Source organism: Zootoca vivipara, chromosome 2 (assembly GCF_963506605.1).
Source record: "Zootoca vivipara chromosome 2, rZooViv1.1, whole genome shotgun sequence".
NCBI classification, from domain to species: Eukaryota; Metazoa; Chordata; class Lepidosauria; order Squamata; family Lacertidae; genus Zootoca; species Zootoca vivipara.
Window position 1 is genome coordinate 20,788,210 of NC_083277.1, and position 27,545 is coordinate 20,815,754.

At 44.3% G+C, this 27,545-nt stretch overlaps 1 protein-coding gene across 1 annotated transcript in view; it reads left to right on the top strand.

Moving 5' to 3' along the window:
- The first annotated feature begins 18,638 nt into the window (after positions 1-18,638).
- Positions 18,639-27,545, top strand: part of PRKAR2A (protein kinase cAMP-dependent type II regulatory subunit alpha) — an 89,689-nt gene continuing 80,782 nt past the window's right edge. Inside the window, exon 1 of the mRNA XM_035106818.2 lies at positions 18,639-19,328. Within this exon, the coding sequence (XP_034962709.1) occupies positions 19,064-19,328 (265 nt within the window). The 5' untranslated portion in view covers positions 18,639-19,063. The remainder of the gene's footprint in view (positions 19,329-27,545) is intronic.

A 27,545-nucleotide genomic window follows, 5' to 3' on the forward strand; every position in this document is an offset into this window, starting at 1 on the left:
AATACTAGCAAAGTTCTGTTGTGATCCACTTTGCACATATTCAAATGGCAAAGCACCCCATAAATCAAAATAAGAAATGAACTATGGTGTGCCTCATGTAGTCTGTTCTCTCCAATTCCATTAAGATCAATCAGGTTTCCAGGTAACAAGGAAAGGGCCTTTTCAGTGGTAGCCCCACACCCTGTGATATTGATAGAAGCAGACCTGCAAAGCAACATACCTGAAACAAAACTCTACTTCAAGGAGACCAGAAGTGAGTCAGTGGTTTTTTTTTTTTTACTGCTTAGATGTGGTCCCATGTAAGATATGAAGCAGCCCTCTTTTGAAGTGCCTATTTTCAGAACACTTATATTAGTTCCTATCCCGTTATATTTTGGGGGAAGCATATTATTAGCCCCAAAGTTTTCTAGGGCGGAAGTCTCTATTGTAGTAGCTGGAGCTCTTGTCTCAGCACTCTTCCCCCACCTCATAAAATAGATATTGTGGCGTTTGTTTCTGCTTAGGAATCTGGCAGTAATAGCTACCGGTAATCAACCTTCAATTAATCATAACAGGAACAGCTCACAGCTAAGGCAACAGAATCAATGGATTAAAGAATGGACTAAGTGCTTTGTGACAAACAGCATATAGTTTAAATGTTGGCTGTTGACAGTGAGAGGGGCGGGCCCTGTACCATAGTCCCAACCCAACCCAGCAATTCCTGCATCTGCATTCTTTTGTTGAAGAAGAAGAAAAGCGGTTAGGCGTTCTGGTCACAGGATTCCCCTGTCAGATGAGAGATAAGTCATTTTACCTACCTCATGCACTCTTCCTGGACCAAAACGCAGCTATCCTTTGCAATTTGTACTTTTTAGAATTTTGCAATGCATAATCTCCAGCCAAAAAACCCGCATGCACAAAAGTGTATATTACGAGAAAGTGCACAGAAAAAAAATATGTATATTGGTGGAAACAATGAAAACATGTATTTGGGAGTTTCCTTGCAGAAAGGCATACAGTATATGAAGAAAAAAATGTGTAGGGAAATTTGCCTGTATTAGGAGACAGGTGCCTGGAAACATGTACAAATTTGAACTGCTATGAAGATGTGGAAAACTGAACTTATCAAAATGAGAGAGAGAGAAATTTCTCCATCCCTAGTGTAAGGTCCAACTAGTATCTAGTTTGGCTTTAATCTTAAATAAAACAGGAAAAGCTTGCTAAAAGGAAAGACTGGGGCAGGACAGATTGAAGGTGTTGCAAAATGCTTCTCCAAACAACCAAGTCTACGTCAGAGGACACTGTAGTTAGACCGGTATATATTCTGTGTGGCAGAAAGGAAAACAACCCCCTTAATACACAAAGTAGATCGGGGCATGTATTTGGTTCAGCCATTATGCAAACCATGTACAGTACATGGGTACAATCTCACAGGCCAATCTTGGCTACCCAGAGGTTCCAACTTGGCCCATTAGGCCATTTCCCCCAACACCAGGCCCACCTGCCAATCAGCTGTTAATGCTCCAATGGGCAGGTGATGTCAACTAATGGTCAAGGCGGGAATAATGTTTGTGTTCCCCACAGGGAACTGATGCATGCTGTCAATGCGGCACAATTTAACTGGCACTCATCTGCTGATGAGCAGGGAGTTCTATCCTGCTCAGCTTGATTTAATTCAGTGCATGAATTCAGTTCATGATCGAGCCAAGGGGGTTGCACTGAAACTCCTGCTAAAACAAAGCCTTCTCCCCTTCATTTTTAGCAGTGCCTTGCTGCCTATGACAGTGACGGCGAACCTATGACACTCGTGTCAGACGTGACACACATCAGCCCATTCATGCTACAGCTTGTCTCGCTACAGCTTGTCCCTGCTGGTAGCCAGAGATTGGTTTTTTAACCCTTTCTGTGCTGTTTTTTTTCTGGCACTTTGGCAGACTATGATTGGGTGTAACAGGGTTCGTTTTTTAACCCGTTCTGTGCTGGTTTTTTTGGCGCTTTGGCAGACTACCGTATGTCAATGCTGCGTGTTAGTTCCAGCGAAGGTATTATTTGTCATTTATTTCTGTTCTCTCCCCCCCCAAAAAGCGCAGCAGCCTTGGGGAACCCCCCCCAAAAAAGCAAAGCAACTTTTGCACCCCCCAAAAAACCTCCAAAACTTTGGTTAGCAGCTGCCCGCAACAAGCTCAACAACTCTGGGCACTTTGTGATAAATAAGGGGTTTTTTGTTTGGTTTGGTTAAATAATTAGTTTTTGGTTTATTAAATACAGTTATATATTACAATTATACATTTTTGTTATTTAAACTATAAATATCGTGAAATTATGGTTTTTTTCTCGAAGTGACACACCACCCGAGTTATGCTCGGTTTTTTGGCGAATTTTGACACACCAAGCTCAAAAGGTTGCCCATCACTGGCCTATGAGGTGTTTTGAAGTCCTGAATTTAGAACTCCAGAGTACCAATTCACCTGACCTTTCTATTACTCCTATTACATTACTCCTGTGTTAGCGGATTATCTATAATTTTAAGCAAACTGTTAAAAAAGGTTCTTTCTCTAAGGTGCTACTGGGAAAATTTTTTATTTTGTTTTGACTACAGCAGACCAACACGGCTACCTACCTGTAACTATGCAAAAAGGGTTATACAGATAACCCTTTGTTATGCTGCTGCTGCTGACAAATGCCTATACAAGGTGACAGAGAAGGAAAGTTGTCGACTAAGATTTGCAAAAGTAAATATTACAACCAAGTCAAATGCAATGGAATGCCTTTGGGTGACATGCCTCAATGAAGCTCTTTCGGCTTGGGACACTAGATGTCAACAGAGAGACAAACTGAAACTGCAGCACTAAAGGTTGCGCACAACACCATCAAGAAGAGAAGAAGAAGAAGAAGAAGAAGAAGAAGAAGAAGAAGAAGAAGAAGAAGAAGAAGAAGAAGAAGAAGAAGAAGAAACAGGGATTTATTTGTATTTGTTTCCGTGGCAGCAGAACGTACTTGGCCAATAAGCCTGGAGACTGGAGTTCCTTATTAAATCTAAGAAGAGGCGCCACCCAGACATCATCGAGGTAACAAAAGCTTTCTGTTCCGAGGGGGACATTCATACGGTATGTCACGGTTTTGGTTAATTTGTTAACGCTTAAAAAGTAGTAAACACTGGGAAGTCAGTAGCTGGAAAGGCTGAACTCATTTGCTTAGCTCACACCTGGGGGATGTGGCTAAGCAGGCACACCACACAACTGCATCGCTGCCCCATGTGTTCCACTTTTATTTACGCTTATGTTTCGCTTTATAGCTCCAGTTACTCACCTAGTTATCTGGAAGCCTGGCTCTCAAGAAAGAACATGCAAGAACGGGGGGGGGGGGGGGGACGGGACCTTGGTATGCTCTAGTGCAAGGAGGCACTATCCTGACCCTCCCTTTGGACTACAACCCATCATTTCTGACCATTGGCTATGCTAGCGAGGGTTGATAAGAGTTCATTTTCCAGGCTGCACCTACAACTCTGCCTGAAATGTTTGGGGACATGTTCTACACGTTTTTAACAGCCACAAGAAACCTTATCCTGTGATCCTGTGAAGCAATGGATTCAAACTTCAAGAAAGAAGATTCCACCTAAACATTAGGAAGAACTTCCTGACAGTAAGAGCTGTTCGGCAGTGGAATTTGCTGCCAAGGAGTGTGGTGGAGTCTCCTTCTTTGGAGGTCTTTAATCAGAGGCTTGACAGGCATATGTCAGGAATGCTTTGATGGTGTTTCCTGCTTGGCAGGCGGTTGGACTGGATGGCCCTTGTGGTCTCTTCCAACTCTATGATTCTATGAACCATGAAAAGGCCAATGGATCACCTATGGCTGTTGAAGACAACAAGAACACCAGGCTTCGCATGGTACTTGCAAAACCAGCTCATCCAATGGACAAACTGGCCCTACTGTGCTCTGTGTGAACATCATTTTCTTTTGACTGATACTTCCAACACTAGGACAATCCCTGAGTATCACTTCTACTGTCTGTCTAATTCAGTATTCTGCATCTTAATAATGGCCAGCCTGTTCAGAACACAAGGAAAGATATAAATGAGTTCATTCATCTCCCTGCTCTTTTCTCCCGGGTTTGCATGGCTTTGGAGATGCTCCGAGCCTGCGCTTGTGTTTCCAGGCTATTGTGGCCAATCAGTAGTAGTTACTGATATTTTACCTCCTTCATTAGGTAACTTAATTAGATTCTAAACGCAATTCATTGAATAATAGATGGATGGAAATGATGTTTGTTAGCTAGGGACCTGAGCTGCATTCAAAGACGTAGAAGCTCCATGCTCCATTATAATACCTCTGAGCCATTCATTTACCGACAGATCCTCCTAATTTATTATGTATGCTAAAAACGCAGCAGGTGGTGGCTATTGGGAGCAGAGCTACAGGGAACACTTGCTAATATTCTCGGGGTGGGGATGGGATGGCTATTATGATAGAAAAGTGCTTTCTAAATTATCATTAAATTGAACAGCATGCTGTGCCACAAGCTTAATTAAAGTAAGTACTAACAGGTATACTGGAACTGATGCTTAGAACTGGACACGCGTCCCTCCAAAATCAAAGGAGAAGTGCATGAAGTACGGTGACTGAAATTGCTTTAAGCAAACAAACATCCATTCTATCGACTTTTGTTTTAAAGTATAGAAAACAATGTTAAGAAATGTGGCTGAAGCATGGAGAAGAAAAGCAGGTACTTAAATCACTTAACTGGCTAGAAAATTCTGAAAAACAACACAAGGAATAGAGGGGGGACTAGTTTAAGAATTTTAAGAAATATGAAGCCCAGTTGAAAATCCAGCTGATGACTGAGCATAAAAGAAGCCACTTTTCCCTGCATTAAAAAACACAAAAAAACAAAAATACCCTGTAGGAGTGACCTACAGTAACCGGAATTAACCTCACTCTCTCACTGAAGGCAGAGTCAAGAGTGGCGGGAGGTTTCAACACCAATTCCAGCTTGCTCTGGGTTTGACCCTACCTTCCAAACCAGAAGAGGAGTTAAACCTTTAAGAAGCCACATGATCATGGATTCAATATATGATGGTAGGTCCTTTCTCCATCCCATCAATTTCCCCCTCAACTGGCCCTATAACTTCTTCCAAATTATGGACTATTCCCACGTTCAGACTTTCAACTTTCCTGAATACCTGTAGCTTTCCCTTACATCACTGGTTCCCAAACCCCACCCCTACCAATGGACTAGTAGAAATTTTTTGAGGGTCTTGGAGGACCCACCTAAGGATTTTTCTGCCTGTTGTAGCAATGGTAATGCACTGTGCCACATGTATGATTTTTTTAAATTAATTGTATCTTAAAATACCACCCACATGAATAATAGAATCACAGAATTGTAGAGTTGGAAGAGACCCTGATGATCATCTCTAGCCTAACCCCTTTGGGAAGCCTGTCTGACATCTTGTGTGTGAGTATTATGGGGGATCTAGATGCTGCTTGTAACACTTCTGGGCTAGTTAGGATTTAAGATTTTATGTTTATTGTTTTATTTTTATGTAATTGCAGCATGTCATATGCTCTAATGTAAACAAAGATATATATCAATGCAACTGTGTTAAACTGTTGAAAGAAGAATAACAACAAAGAAAAAAGAATTTACGCCTTTATGCTATTTTATTTTTGTTTATTGCCTGTTTAAACTGGATGCAACTCCTCTTTTCTGATCCTAAATCAATCTTCCTTAATTGGGGGTGGACTTTGCACAGGGGAACGGTCCACTCATGTGCTGGGCTGCCTCTTTGAAATGCTGCATGCATAGGCTGTGAGCAAGCTAAAGAAGGGAGGGCTTGTTTTGTGTCTCAGAAAAGAGAGAATTGCTGCTGGCAGATGCTTCCACCCTCATCTGTCTTACCCTGGTACTCTCTGTGGGATTTCCTTCTGATCTCCCCAGGGGGCTATAGTGGGGACAGAACTACTGACAAATCAGCAACTCCCCACATGCCAGCGTGGTGCAGTGGTTAAGAGCGGTGGACTCGTAATCTGGTGAACCGGGTTTGCTTCCCTGCTCCTCCACATGGAGCTGCTGGGTGACCTTGGGCTAGTCACACTTCTCTGAAGTCTCTCAGCCTCACTCACCGCACAGAGTGTTTGTTGTGGGGGAGGAAGGGAAAGGAGATTGTTAGCCACTTTGAGACTCCTTAGCAAAGGTGCCCAAACTTTTTTCAAAGAGGGCCGGATTTCATGAAGTGAACATGCGTGAGGGCCAACCAAAGTTTTTTTAGGATCGAACTTGTTGAGCTTTTTTTAGGATTTTACCCCAGGAAATAGATTGCCACAGGGGCCTGATTAAACCGACCGGCAGGCTGGATTGGGTCCCCAAAACAGACTTTGGACATGCCTGCCTTAAGGGGAATGAAAGGCAGGATATCAAATCCAAACTCCTCCTCCTCCTCCTCCTCCTCCTCCTCCTCCTCCTCCTCCTCCTCCTCCTCCTCCTCCTCCTCCTCCTCCTCCTCCTCCTCTTCTTCTTCTTCTTCTTCTTCTTCTTCTTCTTCTTCTTCTTCTTCTTCTTCTTCTTCCTGGCACAATCTCCACACAACACCCAGAACGCGCTTTATACTGAGTCTGCTTCATGTTTGCCCATTTTCAATTGGCTATTGAGAGGTCATTAATGTTTTCCTCATAGAAATAAGTCAGTGTCTCCCGCTTCATGATTAGAGCATGGGAACCAAGAGGCAGAGTAGACAGGAAATATGGACCTGGAAATAATTTTAAATATACCTACCTAGTGCACTATTCCTGAACCAAAATTCAGCTATCCTCATAGCTGCCAAGTTATCCCTTTTTTAAAGGGATTTTCCCTTATGCTGAATAGGCTTCCTCGTGAGAAAAGGGAAAACTTGGCAGCTATGGCTATCCTTTGAAATGTGTACTTTTTGGAATTTTGCAATGCATAATCTCCAACCAAAAAACCCCCAACACATTAAAGGATATATTTAGTGTAGTGAGGCATACAGAACTGCAATTTTGAATGTTGATCAGATGGTGGGGAAGCTCAGTGGTAGAGCATTTGCTGTGCAAGCAGAAGGTTCCAGGTTCAATCGCTGGTATTTCCAAGTAGGCCTGGGAATGCACCCTGCCTGAAACCCTTAAGAGCTACTATCAATTAGAGTAGATAGTACAGGACTATATGGTCTGACTATATGCACAGTATCATAAAACAGCAGAGTTGGAAGGGACCTAAAGAGCCATCTAGTCCAACATCCCGCAATATAGGAAGCACAATTAATTCCTATACATATTTTCATATTGACATACATACATGCATGTGTGAAAGTCTGCTTCTGTGGGCAGAATTCCTTTGCTGTATTGGGGTGTCTGTTTATAACTCTTCACATAGTTAGGCAGGTGAAATTCCAGTGGACTCAAGGGGATTTTAGCAGGCTAACTTTGTTATGGTGCTGGAGGAGATTCTTGAGAGTCCCAGGGACTGCAAGAAGATCAAACCTATCCATTCTGAAGGAAATCAGCCCTGAGCGCTCACTGGAAGGACAGATCGTGAAGAGAAGACTCCCTGGAAAAGACCCTGATGTTGGGAAAGATTGAGGGCACAAGGAGAAGGGGACGACAGAGGACGAGATGGTTGGACAGTGTTCTCGAAGCTACGAACATGAGTTTGACCAAACTGCGGGAGGCAGTGGAAGACAGGAGTGCCTGGCGTGCTATGGTCCATGGGGTCACGAAGAGTCGGACACGACTAAACGACTAAACAACAACAACTTTGTCCAATATTACTGTTATTGCCGGTTGATGTGCTACAGATTAGAAATGGAAGAGGGAGTTCAAGGCAAACTGATGAAGCACAAGCAAAAAGTAGTACGGTAAATAGCAGAGTTATTACGGGCAACACGGGAGAAATAAAGTCTGAATGAGACCAGACCTTGCATAACAGAAATCAACTGACAAAATAATAGAGCACATGGGTGGAAATGGAGGCTAGTCACAGGCAGATCATGGAGGAGGAGCACTCAGAACATGTTTGCCAGCCATCCCTTATGGTTGGGAGAGCAAGACTGGATACTTGACTTTTTCCACTCTTGCATGTGCATCTCCATTCTTGTTCCCCATTCTCACATTTGCCTGGGCTACAGTGGTTGGTTCATTTATCATTTGACTGTACAACAACTATTACTATCTGGGTCCTCCCACTAGAGGATCCCTTCCTATAGGACTGTTGTCTCTGCTCTTTCCTCAGCTGATACAACATTACATGAACATGCCTAGCATTTATATACTCACTCTGTGTGTGTTGTGTTTTGTTGTGTTGTGTTGTGTGTGTGAGAGAGAGACTCCTCTTAATAGACTCCACATAGCCCTGAGGGAAGTATGCCTCCGTCTTTGACCTTGTGTAGGACTGACTGCATAGCATCATAGTGCCTTGTCACTCAGTTGAGATAATAAGCCTGTTCTCAAAGGTTCAAGGCCAACATTCTAACCACATGCTAAGGGGATCAGCAATATTGAACCAAGGCCTCCAGCAGATTGTCTCCAGCACTTCACCTCTTCTACTACCACAATTCTGGACTTTCAGACAAGGTCTTGAGGGGAACGGTGGCCTCAAGGCTGCAGTCGGATAATCAGCTTTCTCACCCATTTGAGACACAACAGGCCCTATAAAGCCCTTGTAGCCAAGCCAGCTTATCAGCTTGACCAATTTGTCTTGAGTATGAAGGTTTTTGCCCAGCCTCTTCAGCCTGCTCTTGCTGTCTTGGAGCTTAACCTGAATGACTCTGCCTGCATTTGCTCCTGGCCTTTTGCGCTTTGTCTGCCTGATCTGCAGTTCATCTATGACCATCTCTCCTGCTACTGGCCCTTGGCTCTTTGCCTGCCAGGTCAGTTACCTGATCTTGATTTTGACAATGCTTATTGTTCTTCAGTTCATCACCCGCCTGCACTCAAATTGGACTGCAGAGGCAGCCTGTCCTGGAGCTAAAACCAAGGCCTGACTGGAGAGTTCAGAATTACATTTCCAGGAATCCATACACAGGGAAACAGGGATTCATTACCCCATAATGGCTTTTTGCTACTGTTATAAAACCAGTGTTTTAAAAAACATACCAGTATATCCCCCCCATAGAATATGTACATAGGTGAGGATGCTTGGTTGCGTATGTGACTTGAGTATGGAATCAGGTGATGGTTATTCTGGCAAGCAAAGGTGTAATTTTTGTATATGTGGCATAACAGTACACCCATTTCTCTTACTGAAGCTAAGGAAGCTGAGTCCCATAAATTGACAGGATGGGAAATTTGCCTTGGGTTAAGTTGCTTTGACTGCTGCTGGGCAACAAACTTAAACTAGCATGGGGACAAACAAAAGAGGACACCTTTAGCCCAACAACAACAACAAGAACCCACCAACAGCACATGAATTGATATGGCTAACTTAGACCCTCCAATTCTCCCGATTTTCCAAGGACATCTCTGATTTAGAGAAGCTGTCCTGGTTTCTGATTTGATCCCAGAATGTCCTGCTTTTCATTGGGATGTTCCTGTTTTCATTGGAGAAATGTTGGAGGTTATGGAGTTAGCCAACCCGAGCTGTTTGAAGGCAATCCTGTATAGGGAAGTTTGTTTGTTTTTTAGTGTTAATGTTTTATTCTGTTTTTATATATGTTGGAAGCTGCCCAGAGTGCTGGGGCAACCCAATAAGGTGTGGGGTATAAATAGTAAAGTATCATTATGGAATGGGACATCCCTTTTTTCATCGGAGAAAAGTTGGAGGGTATGGCTAACTTGACATAACAACCCCCACCCCCTCACACAGGCAAACAAAACTCATGGCAGTCAACTGAAGTCAACCAACTATGCTCTGGGGGCCCCAACCTCTCTCACCACCAGGGAAAACTAATAAATGAATAGAAATAGAACCTACCTATGTGACGCTAACTCAAAATCCTCACACTACTACACTATGTAAAAGACGGAAAGTTTGTTATCTCCTCTTCTCTCTCCCCACCTCTCTTCTTCCCCAACCTTATATTGCCTATACATTAGTGACTCACATCCAATATAACTGATCTGTTGAATGGACGATCTGAAAATAGAGACGCTGTATGTACTTTTATAACCCAAGAAAATATTTAATAAAAACTTTTTTTAAAAAAATTATTCTCCTTCCCTCTTCCCACATCTCTCTCTCTCTCTCTCTCTCTCTCTCTCTCTCTCTCTCTCTCTCTCTCTCTGTGCGTGTCTATCAATAAAAGAAATCACATCCAAAAATTTCTAAAGTGGAGAGAAAACTTTGGTCAGAATCTAATCTCATGCCTACCTTACTTCTGGGGAGTCTGAAAGGTGTTTGCAAGCATCCTTTCTTGCATTTTGCAAATCATCTCACCAGTGGTCTACACTCTAGAGCCTTCCAGGTGGCTTGTGCTTCAATTAATACCTGGGTGAATATATCATTAGTTCCTCCAGTGGAACTTTTTCAAACCAGGAAGCATGTGCAGCCAAGGAGGCCACAAGGATTTTTATTTTTATTTTTAACTGGAAAGGAAAACATTACTCACGACCATTACACAAGGATAAGCTAAGCTCAAACTTCTGCACTCAGTAAAATTCTGAATGCATTCTAAAGTGCTCTGAGAATGTGGCAGAAAAAAAAGTCTTTTATTCCCTGGGGGGAAAGCTTATGAGAAACTGGAGGACAGATTTCAGCACATCACTAGCACCCTTGCAGTAATGCTTGTTAACAAGGGGACCAAAGGAGAGGAATAAAATGCGGGCTTGGCTTTGTGTTTAAATGACCTTCAAGGACACAACAGAAAAAGTGATGTTTATGCTCTAGCCTTTTGCCTCATTGTTCTCCATGTATGGACATATACACAGGAGCACACTGTGCAGTTCTTCAGAGCCTTGCTCATATTTACTGGCAACATGTCTATTTCCCTGTATAAATAAACAGATTTATATACAAAATACAAATAGAAATATTCAACAAACATGCAAAACTGGACCAAGACAGGGCTGGTGCCAAACACTAGAGTTGGCCAAGTGCCTGGCTGCTGTGTATGAGACTTGGATGGAGAAAGCAATTTTCTCTCTTTAGAATGAAAACCTCTGGGTTATTCCTGGGACTGCAGACCGAAATGCTTCCAGCAAGTTCAGGATGAAAACTCCAGGGTACTTCCCCGAAGGCTTCTGAGCAATAAGTATTATTATTATTATTATTATTATTATTATTATTATTATTATTATGATGATGCAATGAGTATTTTCGTTGAATTTCCACAAGATATCAAATATTACAGATAAGCGCCTGACGATGCTGTTACACGGAGCAAGCAGTATTACGATGTTTAGGATTAAAATGTCAGCAGCAAACTAGTTGGAAACAGGAGCATTGCTGTGGACTTAGGGTACAGGACCTATGGTTCCCCCAAAAAGTTTCACCATCATCACTCTCTCACCCACTCCCGCAAATTAAGGACAGTAGTTTGCCGGCATTGTGGTTGACAGCCAGATGCCTGGTAAGGAAAATGTATTTATTATTTGATTAAAAAGAGGGAAGGGGCAGCAGGATTAGGGCCCAGTGCAAAAGACCCAGGTTGGGGACTGTTAAAGAGTTGTCCAGCGGAATCCCTGATCAAGACTTTGTGTGAGAATGAATTTTCTCCACCACAATAATGTGTTTCAAAGCTTTACTGCAGAACAGCTTTAAATACTAGTTACAATAAGACAAATGTTCCAAGTAATACATTGCAAGCAAGCAACGGGGCTCAGTCCTTTGTGCAGTTCAGTAAACTCTCCTCTCTCTGGTCCCGACCCAGAGGGAGAGCCTAAGCTTGTTCATCATTGTAGAACTTCTCTGCTGCTGCTTTTAGCCATCCTCAACCAAGCAACTCCCATCAGCCCCAGCCAGCATGGCCAGTGGTCAGGGATGATAGGAGTTGGAGTCCAACAGTATATGCAAGGTAGAATGTCAGCTGCCCTAGCAGCACCCCTGGTCACAAACATAATATATTAATTCAAAGACGATGTCAAGAGAACGCAGCTTGTACCCTGACCTCCCCACCTTTCTAAATTGTTTTCTTTGGCTCTGATGCTTTGTTTTGTATGTGTTCATCAGGCTTCTCAGAGAGTGTTTTATCATCATCGGGGGATTAGTAAGGTGACAGCACAGGCTTCAGACAGTTGTAGCAATGCTTACAAAACACTCCTCCCAAAATGCGCTCTCTCTCTCTCTCTCTCTCTCTCTCTCTCTCTCTCTCTCTCTCATTTAAACCTTTTTACCTTCAAACTGAGGACAAACATGTATACTATATGCAAGCTCTATGCTTATTTGCCAGGCATTTAGGGGGCACAGGGTCTTAGGGGGACTTAGGGAATCTCATTATGGGAGAGCTGGGAAATGCTTGCCTTAGACCCATGGATAATCAACCTCATCCCCAAAACGACTGCAACATGGCTGGATAAACACAAGTGCTTTCAAATCCTTATGTCAACTGATTGACACCCTCAGCCATGAAGTTCTGTGTATGATATGAGCTTATTGGCACAGCAGAAAAACATGGCTACGGTGGGGGGGGGGGCACGTCCATAACCTGCCTTTTATTCAATTTCTTAAATTGTCTCCCCACACCTTCCATTTTCAATGGAATAGTAAAACATTCAGAATGGTACAAAGGCAAAGCAATTCCCTCTGCTTTATAAATTGCATCCTCCAAGGTACTTATTATGTTTTCTAAAAGTTTATTTTTATCTTGTGTTTATGCTTCTTTTAATCAACGATGTACTGTAGCCAAATATATGGCTGATTATATCCAATCAAAATGTAAATATTTCATGTGGCTTTCTGGCCTCTTGGCCCCATGACTCACGTTTCTATTGGCTCTTCAAGCTCCCTTGATTGTTGACCTCTTCACCAACAGTATAAAAATAAACCATATGAGCTTGGTCCCATATAAATAGTTTCCTTCAGTGATTCATGACATACCCAGACTGCAGTTTCACTGTCTGTTGGTATTATATTGATCTCCCTCTCTCAATTGCTACAATGTTTGTAAACATTCCATGACATAACAACAACTAAGTCAATGGGTTTTGAGGATGTGTATGCTGCCAGTAGAAGTCAATCTAAAGCCTCCAAAGTACACCAACAGAAAATGTACTGCACACAGACCTATGAAAGTAACACTGCTAGTGAACATAATGTCAATACTGTAGATAGTGGTGCTATTGCAGATATTAATAGTGGGCAGTTTGAAGCGACTGGATGCATGAAAACTGAGTCTGTTTGGAATGAAGGAATGTCCAGACCCATTAGATATGATTCAAAACTTTACTCACAGAACTTTCTTCATAACAGAGTGAAAACATCAAATGAGACACCTAAACAGCTCTACAAGACGTATGCCAGTCCAACGCATAGGCTCAGCATCTTACAAAATATGAAATAACCCAAACAGATCTATAGGCAAAGGTCTCTCTCCTTATAGCATCCATTTTGCCTGGAGCTGTTTTCCTGGAGAGCTTCATTTACATCTTTATTCCAATAATTAATTATCAACTCATCAAAGAGTTCAGAGACCACTTCTTGGCTTTAATATAGACCCATGGAAAAACCCCATGTTAAAGCTTACATAGCCATTCCCTTTACATTGTCAATAAAACCAAGAAAACATTTGGTCAGCCCCTCTTGCAGCAGAAACATACAATCTCAACAAATATTATCAATGAGGGAACTTATTGTTCTCAATCAATATGCATTAAAGAGATAAGTATTTATTTGGGGGAAATGTCTGGGAAATGGGAGCGGAGAAGCAGTTGAAAACTTCATTAAGCAAGGAGTCACAAACATGCTGTATCTGACAAGCTCAGCCCAAGCCATAATAGTGAGTAGAACCTGCAATTCAAATAAATATTGATTTCTTCCTCTTTCTATTGTTGAAACCAGAGTAACAGCACATAAACATTTACATTGGCAACACAGAGTGACGTCACCAAACCCACAACCTGTACGTTACCTGGTGATTTAACGTCTTATGGGAAGGCTGGTGCCAAGTGCTTGTTTGCTTGCTAGACTTTTGTATTCATATTTAGAAATATTAGATATTATTTTTTAATGCTGTGTACAGGAATAAGACCTTGCACTAAAAAAAAAAGACTTAAGGACACAAGCCACAGATTGTGCAAATGCACATTCACTCCCATTTACTCCTGAGCTGTAAATACTTAAATACCTGCCTCTCTGCTTGCCTGTATAGAAAACATTAACTCCTAGGGAAATAAATCTACATGTGTTACATACTTACATACTGCGTTTAAAATTAGGGGGAAAACATCAATATAATAATACACAATATGCTACTAGGTTTCCTAAGCAATGTCAAGTATGAGTATAAAAAGGAGAAAAAAATATATAGTTGGCACTATGTGTCATCACAAGACCTTTTTATTGTGACATCACCAGGTCCTACCTATTGAATCTCAGGTTTTAGGGCACCTACGATATGGTAGCCAGAGTTGTCTCCAGGCAACCAAACTGAGCTTCTGCTAAATGGGATACAATTGTATCACTCAACTGTATCACAAATGAATGGAATAGGTGTATGAATAAACTGATCTTGAAAAACATTAGTGGTCTAATATGCTTCATAATTCTATTTACAAGGCTGTGAAATATTGCTTTAATGCAGGGATAAGGAAAGCTGTGGTTCTCCAGGGGTTGTTGGCTTCTAACTCATTTCGGCCTCAGCTAGCATGCCAATGGTCAAGGATGATGGGTTTTCTGTGGGAAAAAATAGGAGGGAGGACCTATATAGGCTGTCGTCAGCATTTTGGGGGAAAAGTGGGATGAAGATTAAAATAATTCTAATTTCTCTAAGAATTATTCCATGTGCAATAATGAATTGTTGGTTACTAAGTAGTGATAAGGGACCCAGGTGGCGCTGTGGTTAAACCACTGAGCCTAGGGCTTGCTGATCAGAAGGTCGGCGGTTCGAATCCCTGTGACGGGGTGAGCTCCCGTTGCTTGGTCCCAGCTCCTGCCAACCTAGCAGTTCGAAAGCACGTCAAAATGCAAGTAGATAAATAGGAACCGCTACAGCGGGAAGGTAAACGGCGTTTCCATGTGCTGCTCTGGTTTGCCAGAAGCGGCTTTGTCATGCTGGCCACATGACCTGGAAGCTATACGCCGGCTCCCTCGGCCAATAATGCGAGATGAGCGCGCAACCCCAGAGTCGGTCACGACTGGACCTAATGGTCAGGGGTCCCTTTACCTTTAAGTAGTGATAGAGGGACGCGGGTGGCGCTGTGGGTTAAACTACAGAGCCTAGGGCTTGCCGATCAGAAGGTTGGCGGTTCGAATCCCTGCGATGGGGTGAGCTCCTGTTACTCGCTCCCAGCTCCTGCCAACCTAGCAGTTCAAAAGCACGTCAAAGTGCAAGTAGATAAATAGGTACTGCTACAGCGGGAAGGTAAACGGTGTTTCTGTGTGCTGCTCTGGTTCGCCTGAAGCGGCTTTGTCATGCTGGCCACATGACCTGGAAGCTGTACACCGGCTCCCTCGGCCAATAACGCGTGATGAGTGCCGCAAGCCCAGAGTCAGACACGACTGGACCTAATGGTCAGGGGTCCCTTTACCTTTACCTTTAAGTAGCGATAGAAATGTCCTTTCATCCTCTTTTCTTATTAGGACAATACAGACTGACTTTAGCATTTATCTACACACACCAGTAGATTGAGTAGTTGGGGGACCCAGGTGGCGCTGTGGTTAAACCACTGAGCCTAGGGCTTGCTGATCAGAAGGTCGGCGGTTCGAATCCCTGTGACGGGGTGAGCTCCTGTTGCTTGGTCCCAGCTCCTGCCAACCTAGCAGTTCGAAAGCACGTCAAAATGCAAGTAGATAAATAGGAACCGCTACATTGGGAAGGTAAACGGCGTTTCTATGTGCTGCTCTGGTTTACCAGAAGCGGCTTTGTCATGCTGGCCACATGACCTGGAAGCTATACGCTGGCTCCCTCGGCCAATAATGCGAGATGAGCGCGCAACCCCAGAGTCGGTCACGACTGGACCTAATGGTCAGGGGTCCCTTTACCTTTACCTTACACACACCAGTATGACATTACAAAACGATTTTTAAAAATGCCCACAATTGTAACTTTAATTTTAATTAGAAAGTTAATTTCCGCTTTCAAGCCTATGGAAGAAAACCTCGTCAAATTGTTTTTATTTAAAATTAAAAAATAGAATTATTATCTGCCTGTTGCTTTATAGAAATGTCTGATAAATCATGACTCATTGTGTCCATCTAGTGTATTTGAACTCTGAAGAGAAGAGGTGGCTGACTTATTGGTTTCAAATAAGTGCATACTTTGCTGATCCTGCTATATATTCAAAGAAGTCAAACCAAATGGTATACACAGTAATGGGTGTTGTTTTTGTTGTTTTTTAAATTGTCTCCTAAATAGTTACACTTCTCCAAGACAGTCAGGAACCATATCTTGTCATACGATTACAATGCCTCTATAGAGATGCCCTCCAGTGCCTAGGGATTTATAGCCTTGCAGACGTCACTCCCCCCCAAAAAAATATGACTGACGTTTTACTTTTTTATAATTGTTTTGGTTGTCCCAGATACTTAGCAGGGCCAACGAGGGCATTAGTAATAAATCCTGTGCTGAATTAATTTCACTGAACACAGATTCCCAAAAGGAGGCTACCTTAGGACAACAACTGGGGTGGAAATACATTCCTTTTCCCTGCCCCAGAAAACAGTGGCACTTTCATGCAACTGTAATAACAGGTAATTAAAGCAGCAGCAACAACAACAGACGGACTTCCTCACAATTGCTGAACTGTTGTCTTGGTAATTTTGAAGAGGGCATGCGCGAGAACGTAAAGACAAGCTTGGAAAACAAGCCTTATGAGGAACGGTTGAAGGAGCTGACTATGTTTAGCCTGGAAAAGAGGAGATTGAGAGGAAATATGATAGCCATCTTCAAGTATCTCAAGGGCCACCATGTGGAAGGTGGAGCAAGCTTGTTTTCTCCTGCACTGGAGGGTAGGACTCAAACTAATGGCTTCAAGTTACAAGAAAAGAGATTCCGACTAAACATCAGAAAAAACTTCCTGACAGTAAGAGCTGTTCAGCAGTGGAACGATCTCCTTCGGAAGGCGGTGGACTCTCATTCTTTGGAGGTGTTTAAGCAGAGGTTGGCCACCTGTCATGGAAGCCTTAGCTGTGATTCCTGCATTGCAGGGGGTTGGATTAGATGGCCCTTGGGGTCCCTTCCAACTCTAAGATTCTCTGATTCCAACTATGTAGTTGGGGCAGGCCAAAGGCCCATCTATATCAGCTGCCAACCAGGTATCTGGCCCAAATATCTGGAAGGCTGCCTCTTTCCCCACAGACCCTCCCAGCAGAGGGGATCCCCCTTGGTAGTTCCTCTGCCCTCAGAGGCTGAAGGGATAGTGGCCTGGAAGAGGGCCTTCCCCATGGAGAGCCCCCTAAGATGTGGGATACAGAGGTGGCCTGACACCTTCATTACAGAATGCTGAAGATCCACCTCTTTGCCCTGGCTTTTGACACTTGAGGTGCCTATTTTCAGAACCTACTATGCTTCTGTTTTAAATACTGTGGTTTTTAGTGGTGCAATAATCTGTGTTGAAGGACCTGAGCCTAACAGCCTTCTCCACACCAGTGGCGTAGGAAGGGGGTGAGGTGGGTGCTGGACGCCCCGGGTGTCATCACTGTGGGGGGCTCACAACACAACACTTTTTTTTGAAAAATTCATTATTTATTAATTATTATTAAATAATATTATTTAAAACGAGTTTAATAACTGTCTGACAATCAATTAACCTCAACAAGTCAACATAATACATATTGAAACTTTTTAGTTCAGTCAACAAACGCAACAAAACGCGGCTGCTATGAGTCAAGCTCGTCTCTCTGGCTTAGCCATCTTGTCAACTAAAAACAAAGTAGCAAAAGGAATTGATTTTGACAATGTGGTTTTAAAATTTGCAGAGAACAAAGTTGGGGGGGGGGAAGGATGTTTTAAGTGCTTATGCTCGCAATGTTAAATAAACAAACCAGAAAATAACACTTGCAACTGTAAGTATCCTATTTTTCCTTCTTTTGATACAGTAATTTCAATGTTGGCTGGGGGGGGGGGACAAGAAATTTCCCCCACTGGGTACCACCTGACCTTGCTATGCCACTGCTCCACACCTGCATGGGCCCCAGCAGCCGGAATTCAGAGGCATGCTTTCCCCATGAAACGCAGATGGGAGGGAAACTTTCAGTGTTATTATCTTAATCTCAGTTAGAAAAAAAGATCAATGTGAGGGAATGGCGAATTCCCGCCCATTTCGCGCGCCCCACCACCACCACCACCACCACCAAATCCCTCATGCCAAACATGGAGAGGGGAGAGCGCGAGTACGAACCTTAGTCCTCGCCCCCTTCTACGCACGCGCCCCATTCGTTTCCCCCCCCCTCCCCGCCCACCTCGGGCGGAGGTTGGGGGGATAGCGTTCTAGCTATCCCTCGCGCGCCTCTTGTCCGTTTTGTGACGCATGAAGCGTGTTCCCGCCCACTCCCCGCCCTCCCTTGCTTCTCTCTCTCTCTCTCTCTCCCCCACTCTCTCTCTCACACAGAGTGGCGCTCTCCGCCGCTTCCTGCTGGGCATGCGCAGCTCGCCTCGCGCTTCCGTTCCGGCCCCTCCTTCCCCTGACTACCCCGCCGCTCCGTTCCTTTCTCTTTCTCGCGTGTCAGAGAGCAGCGGCGGCGCGAGCGCGGCGGTTCCCTCAGGTCTGACGGAGGGCTCGAGGAGGAGGAGGAGGCAGGACGTGGAGGTGGAGAAAACGGCGGCGGCGGCGGCGGCCACCCCCACCCCCCTCCGGCTCCAGGCCCGCGTAGAAAGCTGAGGTGGAGAGATAGATAGAGGTGGGCGGCGGCTACGACCACGACCACCACCACAGGAGCAGTAGTAGCGGCGGCGGCGGCAGCGAGCAGAGACTCTCGCTCTCTCTACTACGTCTCTCTCTCCCGGGCCCGTTTGTTAAGTCGCCCGCGCGTCTCGGCGGCAAGATGAGCATCGAGATCCCGCCGGGTCTGACGGAGCTGCTGCAGGGCTACACGGTGGAGGTGCTGCGGCACCGGCCGCCGGACCTACTGGCCTTCGCCGCCGAGTACTTCGGCCGCCTGAGGGAAAACCGCGACCAGCAGCAGAGGGAGCTTCAGGCTGGCGTGGGGGCCAGGGGCAAAGGGGTCAACTTCGACGCGGAGCCCATGCAGACAGAGTCCAACGGCGAGGAAGAGCGGAGGGACGACGACTCCGACTCCGACTTTGAGCGTGAGTGAGGGGCGGGGCGGGGTCAGGGGGCGGCCTGGTGGTGGTGGGGTCGCCTGCGGAGGGGGGCCCTCGACCCCGTCCTCTGCCTGGCCTGCAAGTGGGGGTGGGGGTATTTTAAAGGATCTAAAGATTCTTATTACTATCCCCAGACCCCAGGAACTGTAGGAAACAATAGTTGCCCTTCCACGCGCCTGCGGCTTCTGCAAAAGGGTCGCTTAACGCGGGACCGGTTGCGCTTTTCAGCTCGCATTACCCCCCTTGTTAGTCTGAGCGGCGAAATATGGGCTTAATTCCCTCTCCCTCCCTGCTTTACACGCAGCTTTCATGGCTTGTTTCTGCGCCAAGGGGGTTGGTGGGGGATCCTCACCGCAGGTTTCTTGAGTTCCACGACGGGAGAAAGGCGAGACATAAAAACGTGCCCGACAGATAAACATGCCAGAAAGGATCTGCGGATAACAGCAAGTGCACAAGGGTGTGCGTGGCTCTCTTGTACATGGAGTAGGTGTGACATTGCGTGTGTAGTGAAAGAAGGTGCAGTGTATAAGGTAGAGAGCCTTTCTGTCTTTATCCTTCTTTTCTGCCTGCCAAAGTGGGTTATTAATTATTATGGGTTTGTTGACAGTGGGGTTGCAATAGCAGCTTAATCTTGTCCCCAGCCATTGCATTGTCTGCCCTAGTACCAGGGTACGTGCACACAACTGGAACTGAAGTTAATGGTTCAGAAGACGTGCCAGTTGCTTTAGAATGTCTGCAGTTGAATCTTAGCCCCCTCGCATAGAGATAAGGCATTTTTAAGTTTGTGGTATATAAATATTTTTATAAAAGCATTTTGCATGGGTGGGAGTAATTTGCCTTGCTTGAGTCAGTCTTAAATGAATGAGAGCCTTCTTGTGAGCAGGGGGAGGGAGGGATTTAGGTGGCTGGAAAGGAAGAAAGCTTTCAAGGAAATCTCAGGAGGGTGGAGGGAGTGGCTTGAAGGAGTCCCTCTCTTTTCTGGGATGTGTGGTGGAGTGGAGAGGATTTACAGCACCCATTTTTTGTGTGTGGTAGTGTGATCCTAGCCTTTCAGCTATGTTTCCGGAAGGACGAGAAGAGCATGAAGTGAATCCATCATTCCTGGAGCAGAGCTGTTTGTGCAAGTAGTAGGTTCTTTCATGATGTATGAAAAGGCAGAACCCCTGGAGCTGACCCTAACTTTTGGAGTGAGGTAACAGGCTTTCTCTTTGTGTAGATGTAGGTAACATTTTGGAGATTCCCACAATAGCATTTAGAGAGAATGGACACACTCTGGATATGTTGGAGAAGAATTTGTCATGCTTGAGAGGAGGGGAAAAGTAAGGAAGGTTTCTTCCCTCCCTAGTGACCTTTTTTTGAAACATTCATAGAAGGTACTGTAACTTCCTGAATTGTGATACACTTTTGCTGGGAGTGAGAGTTTGGACTGTACAGTCAAACCTCGGTTTACGTCTAACTCTGTTTGCGACTGCTTCGGGGAGCGATTGCCATGGACCCGGAAGTGTTTACATCCAGGTTCCGTGGCGTTGGATACGCAGACGCGATCTGCGCAGCGTGTGTGTGTGCAGAAGTGCTCTATCGGCGCTTCGCGCACACGCAGAAGCGTGCCTTCGGAGAGCGACCGCTTCGGTGAGTGGCCGCCTCCGTGGAATGGATTGCGGTCGCAAACCGAGTTACCACTGTTGTATAAGGCTTGTGTTTGTTAAGATTATGTACAAGTCTGGGTCAGGACTGTCATGCTATCATGAGAGCTCCCTCATCCCTTTATAATGATGTCCAGCAGGATGAAAAGCAGTCAGTGATTACAGATTTTAAAATGAGATTTTTATTTTTTAAAAGTAAAGCATAACCAGTTTTCATGGTGAAGAATTGAAATGATGTAGGATTTATTTCTTAGTGTGACATATACTGTTGAAATTTTAAAAATGCAAGTGAGTTTAAGTTAAGTATCTCTTCACTTAATTCTTTTAACTTCTGAGCTAAAATTTATCTCTTCAAATAAATTTCACTCCCTTTCCCCCAGAAGATGCAGTGCAAGCTGTGGAGTTAAGAAGAGGTTCTCAAGTGATCCATTTGCCTTGCCAGGCTGCATGTTCACCTCTAGCATTGTTTTCAGGAGTATTGCATTCAGTGTTAGAAACTGGGATAGGAAAGCTAGGAGCCATGTCCAGGTGCCTTTTTTTTTTTGCTGCCATGGTACCAGACCAGGTGATTCATCTCACAGCAATTTTTTTTAAAAAAAGATGTATCTTTTGCTGCTGCACTGCTAGGCAAATCAGGTGTTTTGCAGGGTAGCTCACAGTGCCTGACCAACTAACTGCAGCCAGGCAGGTGGAGATGCTAAGTGCAAAAAGGTGGCGCCCAGATATCTCTATCCAGTTGTAAAAGGCTGGTTGCCAGTTGCAAAATGTGACTGGCGCCCGGCTAATTTTGAACGTTGCATATGATTATTTAAATTTTATCCTGTACACATGGTTCATACTGTTAGTGTGGAAGTTATTTTCTTATACTATATGTTTTTGCTGACACAGATGCAGGAAAGACAGTTATCTTGGTTAGAAGTCTTCAATGATTTACTTGTGATAAATTTGACATACAGGCAACGACCAATTTACATGCATCCAAGCACATCACGGCGGCCTAGAAGTGGCCAGAAAATGGGGCATAGCAGCCTTATGCACGTTCTTCCGTTGCACATGATACCTGGAACACAAACCCCCCCCCCCAAATCTTGGGTTGCCTGTAATTGCCAGTCAGATACATGCTCCTTAGATGATGTGATTTGGACATTGATATAATTTACCTGTCTTTTACCATAGATGTTTCTAGTCAGCCCAAGCTCTTCTGTCCTCTTCTCAGTAACTTAGTTCCTCTTTCCTTCTATGAATGGACCAGGCTTAACATTAATGGGAAAGGGATTTCTAGTTTCCCCCTTCCCTTTGCTGTCCCTTGTAAACCTGTTCCAGGGGATTGGTGGACCTTTGAAAATTATGTACAATATGGTTCAAGGGCATGTAGGGTTTTTGGCTAAAACTCCCCCCCCGCCTCTTACTTGAATGGCAGAGTAATTTAGGTTCCAAGCTAATGTGTTTTGTCTCCCAAGTTCCTATTTGAGCCAACTGTCTGCTTAAGTCTGAGAGTTTAATGGCTACAGTTTTGTACCAGAAAGATTCCATTTCAAATCCTGACTGAGCCACGAAGCTTATTTGGTGACCTTGTCAATCACAATCTCAAGAGCTGTGTGGATAAAATGGATAATCCATATGTGTAGTGGTCAGAACTCCTTCAAAGAAGGGTGAAATAAAACTGTAATAAAATAAGCCATTAGATTTGTTTATTTAGTAAGTATAGATTTATTATAAATAAATACTTTTCTGCTAATCTGTTTTCTCTTTGTATTGGGGTCACTATGGTGGTTTTTGGTTTATATAGCAGTTAATGTTTTAACTGCAATCAATTTTCTCGATCTTCAGAGCAGTTGTGACCAAACTGTGAGCTAATATATTTGAGACTATGTGGGGCCAACTTTGAAGACACCTTGGAAATTACAAATGGTTTACAATATTGCCATCAAGGTTTTATCTGAGGCTGGTTACTCAGAATATATTACTGAGTATTATTCAATCAGTCTCCTGGTTTGTTTCAGAATCCAGTTTGAAGTGCCACTTGTTACCTTTTAGAACTCTTAATAGTTTGCACTTTGGTTAACTCCGAGAGTTATTGTAGCCTGTTCTATTGAGATGAGGGTGTGTTCTTTGTTTCACTACTGTGTGTGTGATTTAGTGGGACAGGGTGGGGCTTGTTTTGGTGGTGGTACTTAGGCTTAGCTGCCAAGTATCCCGTTTTTCCGCGGGAAACCACCAGATTTTAATTCGTTTCCTGCTGTTCTCCTGAATGGAGAAAAATCCCGGAAATCCCCCGGATTTCCTACCTGCCAGGGAGCCTCCATTTTGGGTGCCGCTCTGCCCATGTGTGGACACCGGAAGTCGCTTCTACGCATGCCCAACGGGCATGCGTAGAAGCGACTTCCGGTGCTGCTCTTCCCTATTTCCGGTGCCCACACATGGGCAGAGCGGCCCCAGAAGTTGCTTCTATGCAACCTCCGGTGCCGCGCTGCTGCTGATCCCGCATTTTTCAGCGGGAGACTTGGTAGGTATGTACCTAGGTTGTGGGAGATGTATTTGGCTCCTTTGGTTTTTTCCATTTTCTCATGAATACTGTATTTTCCCATGATGGGGTTTGATTGATTCCCCACACCACCTTTTCTAAGGCTAGTTTCTGTGTTGTTCTTCCATGTATAATATAGTGATTACTGTTTTTTCATCAGTGGTTTAATTAGTAGGGGCCTTTTAGCTGAAAGGAGATATAGTCATGTTAACACAACATATTTATTCCTCCAATTGAAGATAAGCCTGGCTCAGCCTCAAATGAATTGTCACTACAATTTTATTTTGTGTGTGAAACATCTTATTTTACCACTTTTTTATAGTTCATAAGTTTATCGTACTACCCAGAGGCCAGGGAAAGTCTATAAAATCAGAAATAGTTTAAAATACAGAGTGAGCAACTACTTCTTTGGAGGTCTTTAAGCTGAGGCTTGACAGCCATCTGTCAGGAATGCTTTGATGGTGTTTCCTGCTTGGCAGGGGGTTGGACTGGATGGCCCTTGTGGTCTCTTCCAACTCTATGATTCTATGATAATACACAACAAAATTCTGAAGTACGAGAGAATAGGTAACAAAGATACCACCATATCCGGACAGACGAAATAATCAATTTTGACCTCCTAGTCCCCCATACAGGTATTTCTTAATCTTTTAAATCTTTTTTTGCTGCCATATGACTTCAGTACCCACCTTAAAGTCACTACATATATGGAAATGTGGAATAGGTTAGTCTAATAACTAAATATGCAGTGAGAACTCTTTGTGCAGTGCTTCAAAGGCTCATGACAACCAGCTGGTTGCCAAGTTCTTTGGGAGCTACAGAAAGTAGGCTTTTGACAAGCCCTGTCCTTACCTGTATGGTGTTAGTTGTCTTGAGGGAAGTGCCTTGCCCCAAAAGGCCTTGTAGGCCAAATGGGGAATCATGGCAGGGCTAAGACAGGCCTATGGGCCCAAGGTTCCGTATCCCTGATCAGAGTTCGAAATTAGCAAGTGCCAGTCGTATTTTGCATCTAAAGATTCTCCGTTTGCAAGTACCTCAAAAAGTTTGGGTGCCATTTTTGGGCCTGGCTGACACTCAAGGATTACTTAAATGTGCTTTGAAGCCTTGAAGTGTATGTTAAGGATAGACAATATTTTAAGGAGTTTAACAATAAAGAGTAGGGTGTTTTGAAAACTGAAGTATGGTACAATTTTTTATTGCAAACACCCAATTAAACATGTATTAACAGTTTCTGCTAAAAATGTGTTATTAACAATGTGTCACGTGAATTGTGTATTAGTTCATGCTTATCAAAATCTATACAGTATCTACAAAAATGTAGGCATTGTGTGCGCGGAGGTTACAGCCTTTCTCCGTAAATGCTGAACAAAATTGCATCAAATTAGGACAAAGTGTACCTTGCCCATCAGTGAGGGATCTGGCAAAAAAGATTTCCAAAAAGGCACAGCTTTCATACCTTAAATAGTGATTAAACGCAAAAAAGTGGCACACAAATTAAACATCACCAGCAAAAGCTCTGAAGCCTCCAGCACCATCCAATAGAAAGGCAGATTGCACGCTGTCACCAGCAAAAGCTCCAAAGGGCGGCGCCAAATAATGATATCATCAACCAAGCAACTAAAACCACCAAGATAGCCATTACCAGACCCCTAGGGCCCTGCCAGGCCCCCACTAGGCCCGGGGGGAGAGAGGGCGAGCGCCCGGATCGCAGGCCGCAGCATGGCTTTTGTTTTATGTAGGCCCCTGTCAGGCTGCCTGGCCCCCACTAGGCCCGGGAGGAGAGGGAGAGCGCCCGAATCGCAGGCCGCAGCACGGCCTTTGTTTTATGTAGACCCCTGCCAGGCCGCCAGGCCACCACTAGGCCCGGGGGGGGGATAACACACAGCAACGCACTTGGGGGCATGGCAAGGGGTTTATACTTTAAAATTTAGCGGGCGTTGTGTCACATGCGAGGCTCCGGCAGCCATTTTAAGTAAGGGCAGTCGTGCCCGTTTTAACCTAGGCTTTATGCTATGACTGATTGCAAGCCTCTGCGTCTTTAAAAAACCCAACAACCATGCACTTTCTCTCCCCAGTTTAAGTCCTCGGATATTTGCAGTGGCCAATCCCCCCCCCTGATTTACAATCTCCTACCTTCCCCTTGCCACTTCCTGGGTTTTTTATGGAACTGAACAGCTTGGGTGCTTTGGAACTTGACTTCTGTTGCTACGGAGCTGTGGGTCTTCGCTATTTGATTCCCCCCCGGTCAGGATTATTAAAGTAGTTCTCTGGGTCCCCTACTCCAAAATTAGAAATCCAAATAACAAAACACACACACACACACACACACACACACAACCCCCCCAAACACACAACAACGCCCAAATCATACCATACCCAGCAAAATAAATGACAACCCCAAAAATAAAATTAAACAATAATAACTTCTGCTTCTCATGTTCTTATTTCAAAAATAATAATAATCTAAATATATAAAAATGTTCACGATGCGTGCGCAGGGGCCAGTGTATGGAGATACACGGGGGAGGGGAAAACACTCCCCAGGGAAAACTGAGGGAAAGGTATCCTACTGAAACACAGGGATGAGCCAGGGGGTTGGAGGGAGGAGGGGTGGGATACGTCATGGATCGGGACAAGGTGGGGGGAATCATAGGCATGACCCACGGCAACGCGTGGCCGGGCCAGCTAGTAATAAATAAAAAGTGTTGCTGACACACACCCCAGTGGCGACTAGACATTCTGTTTTGGTACCCACAACCCAGGTCCCAGAAGCCATTTGGCGCCTAGCTTTTCTATAACCCAGTGGTTACACGGAACTTCTTTGAACATGTGTTCTCATTGCTAATTAACTGATTAAAGATATGCTTTTAGCACCAAAGGCGATTACTATAACCGTGTCAGCTGTTACAGCAACTTCCTTTGAACTTTGACAGATGTTAGTCACCTGATGCCATTATGATGCCATGGAACATCCCATTTACATGTCAAAGTTTATCTGTGTGGGCATTCCGCTCTAGGGCTTGCCAGTTACTCAGTATGCAGTATTTCCCCTCCCCCTAAATATTCATTTGGTGAAACTTGCTATACACACCTTTTCTCTTTAAAGTCTTATGTGCTGGAATTTGTCGACCTTTTTTTAGGGGGGAGCACCCAGCCAAAGTTGTTGAGTGCAGCCTCTGGTAATTGGCAGTGTCAAATGATGTAGCTTTGGTTTGATATAACACAAATTTAAACTTCAGAATCTATCCTTGGGCCCAAACTCGATATAGGGAGAAAAGGCAAACAGTATTAAGGATACCATTTTGGGAGTAAGCTCTGTTGAGCCCAGTGTGGCTCACTTCTGAGCAAACTAGCACAGGCATATACTTTTATAGACTTATTTAAGCATATGCACTGCTGAAATATTGTTCAATCATGCTTCTGCTGTTCAAGTCATGCTTTTAAGTTACCGTACCAAGTTGTGACCAGGCTTCATCCTATATTATAAAGTCCAAGTGTCTCTGCGTCCAGTCCCTGTGTCCCTGGGTTTGTGCAACTGCGAATGTGCCCCACAGACAGCCATTGGGACTTGGAGCGCAAAGACACTTGCTCGCGCGCCCAGGACACTCTCATGGCAACTCGCTCTCGCCGAGGCTCACACGGCCGCCGCCGCCCTCCTTCCCCGTCCACGCGAGCCAGTAAGCGACAGGCGCGCGCGCGGGGCTCCGCTCGCGAAGGTTTCTACAAATGTTTGACAGCATATGTTCTAGCGCCCATTTATTTAACGGGCTCAATGACACTAGTAGCCAATAATTATCTCCATTATACTCTAAGCAGTAAATTTTTCTGTGAGCGCATGCAGAATTCTTTTCCCTTTCAGCAGTGCAAGTAGAAAACTGTCCCACCTTTTCCCACACAGAATTTATGAGAATGACCTATAGAAGAGATGACATGAGTCCCTGTATGTGTCTTCAAAAATAGAAAACATTGTCCCCATGTCCCTGGCAAGTATTTCATCATACATTAGGGATTGTGTGATCTACCTATGGTTCAAGG